The following is a 9,029-nucleotide window of genomic DNA, read 5'->3' as shown; positions in this document are numbered from 1 at the left end:
GCACCAGGCTGAGAGACTAAATGTGAAATAATTCAGCAGCTTGGTGTGAAAAAAAAAATCAACTGTGGAGCAATTATTAGAAAGTAGAAGACATACAACACCACTGATAATCTACCTTTATGGAGCGGAGAATGGGAGAGTTTTACATGTAACTTGTAACATGTTTTGTAATTAACTTTCATTTTGAAGCAAGAAATTCTCGTTTTGTAACATGTGACTTTCATTGTGTCACTTGCAGAAAAAATGATCAACGTACAAGTTTCAAATCACAACTCACAAAACACACATTTCAGTCTACAGTTACATTTAAATCTACGTGTTACATAACATTTGTCCCAATTCTAGCATCTGCATGGAGCAATGGGCCAAAATACCAGCAACAGTGTATGAAAACCTTGTGAAGACTTACAGAAAATGTTTGATTTCTGTCACTGCCAACAAAGGGCATATAACAAAGTGTTGAGATGGATTTTTGTCTAAATACGTCTTTTCCACCATCATTTACAAATGAATTATTAAAAAATCAGACAATGTGATTTTCTGGATTTTCTCATTTTGTCTCATAGTTGAGGTTTACCAATAATGAAATTTACACGCCTCATCTTTTTAAGCGACTAAACGTACACAATTGGAGACTGACTAAATACTTTTGCCCCACTGTATAATGATATCGAGCGGTATGAAAACTAATATTGTGATAGGATTTTTTTTCCATATCACCCAGCCCAACCCAGTTAAATTCCAACCAAAAATAACAAAATCCATCAAACAAGCAAACATCTTATTTCCCCAAACCTAAAACAGGATCATGAATTTGTCAATAATAAACAAGAGCCTGGTGCTGTTTGTCCGTAACACGACCCCCACCCCCAAATAAGGGCCAGGTTTGGCTGCTGGCCACGGGAAAAGTGGCCAGCAGCCAAACATCTTAATAGAGGTTTAGCTAAGCAGATGTGCTAATATTTGTTTCCTCACAAACTCCATTTAAAGTGGCGGGAGTGGTGTGTAAACAGCTGGTTTGTGTGCATCCCAGAGGAGATTGGCATTAAAAAAGGAAAATCCAAAACACACACAAACAGCCATCCTCGTATTGAGGGCTTACAGACGTATTTGGAGCCTGGTGGAGAAATTTTAGCAAACATAAACACAAGCTAATGGGGTGTGAAATACAGCAGCGTTCATTTCGTTTAATACTTCTGAATGTTTACGGTGAATTTAAGCTACTTTTTTACGCTTCCTTTTTAGGTTTACCCTGTAGCCTTTCAAAATAAAAGACCACTGATGATAAATGGTCATAAATATGAAAATGACTAACTGCACATGGATGTGTTCAAACAAGATGACCTGTAATGTTTTTTATTATTTTTATTATTGTTATTATCATTATTATTATTATTATTATTAATAGAGCATTTATGTAATCTATTGGATGTCTGGAACCAGAAGTGACACCTGCAGAGACTCAATCAGGAAAAACATATTCAGAAAACACCAAATTACCTCAAAGCAATCTTTTAAACAATATTTATTAGCATATAGGCAAACAAAATTAAAAACAGAATATAACAACAGATTCAGTGTAGTTGGGTGAAACACTGACCAAAACACAAAGCAGCATGCTATAACAAACCATTTAGAGCTTCTCCCATCTTCCTGATTAGAATTAAAATGCAGAAAATCTTTTTTGTCATATATTGGAATTTTTTACTTAGAGCTGTGATATTTTTAAATATTTTACTCATAATTGTGGATTTTTATACACTTGAAACATATTTTCTAAGCAGTTTTTTTTAGCAAATATTTCATGTTAGATCTTAGATTTTACGCTGAAACAAAACAGTTCAAAGACTTTAAATGTGGAATATAAATGTTTTAGTTATCTTTATTTGCGTCTTTCAGTTTCTTTTGGGTGGACTTAAAATGGATGGAACTTTGTCCTATTTTCGCTTGCTAGCATGACTAGAAAACTAAACATAAATTGTACAAGACGTAACAGCAGCAGACCACATCTCACCCTCTTCTTGAGAATTTGTTTGGTTTTGTAGCCGTTCCCTAAAACTTCAATTGACCTTTCAACAACAAAGCCAGGTGGTAAACTCTGGCAGCTTAGCTATGCTAGCCTTAGAGCTAACCGCTAACATGCATGCACATCAGTGTTGTCTGGTATTTTGAACACAAGTGGTATAATTTTTTAATGTAATAACAATAACAAACTTAAACCGTTAAAATTAAAGCCTTTTCATGAGTGTCAATATTTAAAGCTGCAATAGCAAATCTGCTAAACAAGCTAGCTTTTAAACCTAAAACGCGATGACGGAACTCTCACCCTTCCCGTCGGTTTTCATACCTAAAACACGTTTGCATGATACTAGAAACCTGCATTGCCACAGAAAATGAAATGGCGCTAAATACGTTATTGTTTTCTAGGTCTAAACATATTTTGTTGTCCGTGTCTTCAAATGGTGGTTTTCTTTTAGGGACTCTGGTAGTTTGTCCTAAAATTTAAGTGGTTGTAGCCGGCTGTTTCTCCTTCTCTGACATTAATGAGTGGAGAACCTCCCCCACCAGTGGTGATCTGTTGATAAATACACAAGTGTGTAATGAATGGAGGACCCAGGGAAGTCAGCGGTTCGACAACTGCATGGTCCAGTAGTTGGTTTCGGTCTGAGATGTGTTATTGGCTAAGGTTCTTAGACAAATGAGAGAGACCCACTTTATTCAATTTTGTATCACCACAATACATTTATAGCTATAGAACATTGTTAAGAGGCATGAAAATGTGTTTTAAGCTAACGTCTTTAAAGATTTGACATTGTAGCTTTAACAGGAAATAATGAGGAAAAAAAGTCCAAATACCATACTGAGAAAAAAAGGTGAAATACTATTTTCTGTTTTTAATTAATGTACTCTGGTGAAGCCTAAACTTAGCCTGGCAAGCCAGTGAATCATGTAAATATAGTCTTGCCACGATGCATAGACAGAACTAAGTCGTGGGGCTGAATCTATGGGCAACTTTCAAACTGTCTTTGTATGCTTTGGAATAGCGCTAGAACCAATCAGAGCAATGGACAACCTTCTTCAACACTACAGAATTCAGTCAAATACATGGTTAAAGAATCAAATGCATCCTTTTTTTTAAATAAAGGACTTAAGTACCTCTATCTGCTCATGTCTCAAAAAAAGCCCAAGTCTAAATCATCCAAAGATGACGTTTCAGACGTCTTTGCCATAGAAGTTTTATTTTTGCTTTGGGTGCAAGAGGTCCTGGGTTCAGATCCCAGGCGAGCCCCCAATTCATGTTATGACTTGTCTAGGAGGGGCCAGGCCATATTATGAAACCCTATTCTCTGCTCATTCCAACCTGCTACCACCTTATTAATGTGTCTTTGAAGTTTTTCTCCCTCACAGCTCTGGTAATAAGCTCGCCTAATGTCTCTCTACAAACGTTGAGAGCTGGCCCAACCTAAAACCTTTCTAGCCAATGGTAGACCAACTGAGGCTACTATGGAGCATGGCGAGACCGACCTGTAGAGAAAATATTTTCTTACTGCTACGGTTTGTCTAGATCTCTAGGCTAGCTCAAAATAGTTTTATATTTCAGATTGTTTTATTTTAGATGTTTGAGAGACTTATTGTGAAGGATTAAAGAATGTTCTGGGTTCATCTGTGAATGCTGTCGTGGAAGTAGTCAAAACACTGACAACCTTTTTCTTGGCATTCTGACTTATCAGGATATTTCCTCTTTTTTCCTCCATCATTTACACTCTCCGCCTGTTGGTGGTGGTCAGAGTGTTCGGAATGAGTTTTGTGTTGTAAAGTGCCTTGGGGGTTCTAGGACTCTAGAATGTGCTATCTAAATACAAAGCAATTACCATTGGCCATGAGTGGGCTAACAGCTAGTTGGCTGCAAGTCTTGTCACTGACAAAAACAGTTGTTTACAAAAAAAGTAAATATTTACCTTTAAATTTAGTCGTGTCTACTGAAATCATTTACTTTAAATATCAGAAAAGGTTAAAATTGCATTTTATGGATGTCAACAACAATTGTAGCACTTTCAGGATTTATCCTAACAAATTGCTTAGCTGGCAGTGCAGTAAAATATTTTGTTTCTTCTTCTCAGATTGAATCTTTTTCAATGGGCAACCAGATTGCATCAATCTCATTCAAATTAACCCTTAATTCACTCACTTAATGTGATTACTTCTAAGCTGTAAAGACCTTTACATCTTTGACAGGATTAGTATGTTCTTTAAAGGGACAATGTGTAGTTTTTATTGTTATTCTCTGGAAATATCCATCAAAATGTTGTTGAAAATGAATAAAATGATGCCCAGTTGTTGAAAAATATTGGCGGCTTCGTAACATATAACCATAAAAATCTGGTCTAAAATACATTGAAGTGGGTCTAAGTCCCTGGGTGACGCCATATTTGATGCCGTGTTTCCTTCTACGGGAACCCCGTGAGGGCAAAATGCATTCACTGATTAATAAAAAACGATTACAAAACTTTCACCATTCATAAATGTTGTTGTTTTACATGTTTACCTCTTCACTCGTTGCTGAAGTTTGAACTCCCCGGGGCTTTTTGACCCTAATGGGCATTTGTTGGTAATGTCTTACTGCAACACAAAAATACAGCTTGCTTGCAAAAATGTAGTTATCGACTGCCTCCTATTGCCAGGAAAATATACACTATCACTTTAAAAAAAATCAACATTGCATATTCTATACAGGTATTCTGCCATCATGTGGTGAATTTAAATACTACAAGTGGAAATTTGCCAATTTTCTTGATATATATATATATATATATATATATATAAAGAGTTCAATTTGGGGAGAAAATCACGTAAAAATTTAAATTTTTTCTTATATTTAAGTAGTGAACAATGCCAAATATCCTGTACTCTCAGAACTGTGTGTCAGAAATTCTGTTTACTCCTAACTATTGTTGCATTTGCTTTGAAATATGGCTGTTATTACACACAGCGCTTCATAAATGTCTGCCAGCAAAACGACCAATAATTTTTCAGGCCTGGTATTATTCTCCTCCAGTGACTTTCATGACGAAGTGCTCCAGTAACATTTTCTCTCAGGGCATCTTTGGGGTGCCGTACTTCACCTGGAAGGTGAATTTCCTCTGAAACATCCGTCACAATAACAGACGACATTAACCTCCGGTTGAACTTAAAATAAAAAATAAATACAAGTTATATACAAAAGGTGATTTAGTTAAATCACAGCATAAAGTCGCTGATGAATCTGTAAACGTGACACGAGTGTGCAAACGAAGAGAAGGGTGTTACAGGTTTCAGTCCAAGCACCTGCTGCTGCGGGTTTTAGTCAGGGTAAAGGATAAAACCAGAGAAGGTGCTGTACTTGTTGTTATTGCCTCCATGAGCTTTGCCTCCATCCAGTTTGACGTAGACCTCGTCTCCCGAGTCCAAGTGCAGCACTGCGCTGTTGCTGGCATAGTCGTAGTTCTGGTCGGCGTCCTGAGCTATGGCGCTGGCCCGGACCTGGTTTCAAAAAATAAAATCACAACAATAGCGAGAGGGAACAAGTGTCCCGGCGACAAACACGGAGACAAAAGTTCACTCGTACCCGAGAGGCAGAGTGAAACAACAGTGGTGCATGAAATAATTGGACTGTCGTTTTAAACCCTTTAGCAAAAATGAAACAGGAAGTATTTAAAGACAGCTGAATTATGAATTAATCCAATCACACTAAGAACTGCCGAGTTAAAATAAAACCAATTTAAATCGTTTTAACAATCAACACCGGGCCAAAGTGGGACCGACCCAAACAGGCTGGGTTACTCGTACAGGTCCAGGATTTATTAACACAGTTTTAGCCACATAAAGCTATGACTGTCTTAACTAAAAGAGCTCCACCTCTGTAGCAGAAATGGTACGCTCCTCAAGAACCCTGTTGTACTAAACACCAAGTGTTAAATCGAAGCACTGCAGGTCATCATTAATGCTTATTAGTTCATTAAAAAAATCACTTTATAAAATATTATGTAAAATTATTTTACATTTTTATATTAAAAAAATAAAAAAGATATAGCACGTGTGTCTTGGTTTATAAAAGCTTCTTTCATCTCAGTCAAAACTGAATTAATTTGTGGATTAATAAAAATGTATTACAGCTCATCTTTACAATACTTTTTAACAGTGTAAACAATTGCAACCGCTATTAATTACCTTTAAAATTAATGTGTTAAAGTGTAAAATTAATGTTCAATTAAAATCAGCCACATCGTGGTTAAAACTCTGCTTCATGGATATAAATAAAATATAAAATATTTGACCTCAATATTTGACTAAACTCAACCCAGGAGTTGGGTTTTTTAAACAACCCATCAGTTTTTAGGGTGCATCCAGATCCAGTTAAGCTTTGTTTTCTACTTTGATCAGATTTATATTTGACTTATTTTATATTAAAGCTATTTTAGTCGATTAATCGCAACAACCTGCTGTGATGACCCCTAGGTGAACGGTTCGGAATACCTGTCCGTTCTTGCACAGGTCTGCCCACATGCTGGTCCCGTCCCCGCCGCGCATCAGCACGTGGTAGGTGAAGAAGTAGATCCCGGACACATGGCAGGTGAACTTCCCGGTGCTCGCGTCGTAGTGGTTCCCCAAGTTTGTGATCACATCGTCAAACTTCAGCACCTCGTAGCCCTCGTGCGGGTTCTTCAGACCCACGTAGAAGGCGATCCGGTACAAGCTCGCCGTGGAGTTGGCTCCGTCCGCCTCACCGGTGTCTCCCCCTGAGGCAGCTCCCGTTACAGCGGGGAATCCCACTTTGCTGTCCACGCGCTCTCCCGGTGGCCCCCTCGGACCCGGGGGTCCGGGCTCTCCCGGTGGACCCCTGGGTCCGGGCTTCCCGGGTCGCCCCGGCTCCCCGCGGCTCCCCTGCGCCATCGGCGGCAGCGGCGGAGCGACCCCGTTCTGGGTCACCTCCATGGCGGTGGCGCCTCCCGGTTTGGGTCCGTAGGGCTCGCAGACCATCCGGCAGGTGCCCATCATCTCGTAGTAGTGAGCGGAGGTGTCGGAGGAGCGGAGGAGGAGTAACGGGACGGCGACTGTCAGAGCCAGCAGGACCATTGCGACGGCAGTCACCGCGACGACCACGGACCACTTCCTCCGCGCCGTTCGGGGACCAAAGGACGCCAGAAACCCCGCGGAGCCGCGCTGGGGGGGAATGGTGGCGGCTAGCAGCGGGGAGGAACCAGGAGGACGGGAACCAAGTTCAGAAAGTGAGCCGCAAGTCGCTCCAGCTGCTCTAATCGGCGTCTTGAAGCCCCCTGGGCAGCGGAAGGGACCCGGGGAGGGGGCGCGCGACGACCGGGGAGGGCGGCGCGTGCACAGCTGAGTCCAGATGTTTCAGACCGGAAAACGGACCTTCAAAATAAAACTGCTAATGAGGCGGATTGGTATGGAGAATACAAGGTTTATGACGAAGTTTAACCGAAATCTACTGTAAATTATTTTATTTTAAAAGAGCAGCAGTACCATATTAAATAAAAGGTTCAAAACATTATTTTAAAAGTTGAACTTTGTCTCATCTTTTTATAATTTCCCATTCAAAACAAATCTAATTAATTTACTAATCCTCCATTTAACCTAGTCAAAACTCACTGACATAAACCCATTCTCAAGGATGGCTAATGCATGATACATTGAACAACGGTCAGAAAATTGAATGGAAATTGTCGGTTGCAAGTCTCATTATCAAGATGACTTTATTGCTTAAATTTGCTTATCTTTTTCAAAATAATCAAATTTTCATTAAAAACTCTTTAAATTACATGACTTGAATAGGTATCTTTATTTGTAACTGTGGCCAACATAGAATTACAAAGCTGCTCTGCTGAGACCAAAGAATAAAGCAGGATTGGTGCTTCTGAACTTTATTATGATCACTGGGCTGTAACATAAAAATCCTTCAGTGGGTTCATTTCGATAATGATAACTGTGATTCATGGGTATCTGCTGAACCCTACCAGTGGCTTGCATCTAGGCACATGTGTTGTGCTCTAACATTGCTGTACAGACTAACCTAATTGTTAAACAAACTCTTAAGATGTAGTTTAGATGCAGTTTAAGGAGTATTTTGACCTAAAGTACACCTCTTTACATTTACATTTGGGGTGATCATCATTTCCCGGCAGCCTCCTTAGATGTATTTTTTAGATGTACACCGCCTGGCCAAATAAAGTCGCCTGATTTAACTGAGCAAATGGGTAGGAGCCTCCTATTGGATAACTACTGCGTGGGCGATTATCAACAAGCTATTAAACCCCAACTGATGCAATGAGTTGCTTCTTATTTCTTAAACAACCACCTGGAAAGACACATCTGGTGGTATGTTAGAGAAGGGTCAGATCATTGGCATGCATCAATCAGAGAAAACATCTAAGGAGATTGCAGAAATGTCTAATATAGGGTTGAAAACTGTCCAATTATTAAAAACTGGTCTGATGAGTCCAGATGGACCCTGTTCCAGAGTGATGGTGCATCAGGGTAAGAAGAGAGGCAGATGAAATGATTCAGCCATCATGCCTAGTACCTGTGGGGGCAGTGTTATGATCTGGGGTTGCTGCAGGTGGTCAGGTCTAGGTTCAGCAACAGGATGTGCTCCAAGAATGAGGTCAGCTGACTACCTAAATATACTGAATGACCAGGTTATTCCTTCTTCCCTGATGGCACGGGCATATTCCAAGATGACAATGCCAGGATTCATTGGGCTCAAATAGTGAAAGAGTGTTTCAGGGAGCATGAGACATAATTTTCACACATGGATCGGCCACCACAGAGTCCAGACCTTAACCCCATTGAGAATCTTTGGGATGTGTTGGAGAAGGCTTTGCGCAGCGGTCCGACTCTACCATCATCAATGCAAGATCTTTGTGAAACTTTAATGCAACATGGAAGGAAATAACTCTGATGACATTGCAGGAGCTTGTCGGAACAACGCCACAGCGAATGTGCGCTGTAATCAAAGCTAAAGACGATCCAGC

At 39.9% G+C, this 9,029-nt stretch overlaps 1 protein-coding gene across 1 annotated transcript; it reads right to left on the bottom strand.

The window, feature by feature from the left end:
- Positions 1–1,508: 1,508 nt before the first annotated feature.
- Positions 1,509–7,379, bottom strand: LOC107381050 (complement C1q-like protein 2). Its single transcript, XM_015952536.3, has 2 exons — positions 6,514–7,379; positions 1,509–5,520 (listed from the first exon to the last, which is right to left on the bottom strand). Exons 1-2 carry the CDS (start codon positions 7,111–7,113, stop codon positions 5,341–5,343), a joined length of 780 nt encoding a protein of 259 aa, XP_015808022.1. The 5' UTR covers positions 7,114–7,379; the 3' UTR covers positions 1,509–5,340.
- Positions 7,380–9,029: the final 1,650 nt, after the last annotated feature.

The sequence above is a fragment of the Nothobranchius furzeri genome, chromosome 14 (genome assembly GCF_043380555.1).
Source record: "Nothobranchius furzeri strain GRZ-AD chromosome 14, NfurGRZ-RIMD1, whole genome shotgun sequence".
Classification (NCBI taxonomy): Eukaryota; Metazoa; Chordata; class Actinopteri; order Cyprinodontiformes; family Nothobranchiidae; genus Nothobranchius; species Nothobranchius furzeri.
The sequence above is the reverse complement of the archived record's forward strand: the minus strand, read 5'-3'. Positions and strand labels throughout refer to the sequence as shown.

Coding starts and splice junctions, on each gene's coding strand:
- LOC107381050 (XM_015952536.3), bottom strand. CDS start 7,113: ATGGTCCTGCTGGCTCTGACAGTCGCCGTCCCGTTACTCCTCCTCCGC. Junction 5,521..6,513: donor ACCTGTGCAAGAACGGACAG/GTATTCCGAACC, acceptor TTTTGAAACCAG/GTCCGGGCCAGCGCCATAGC.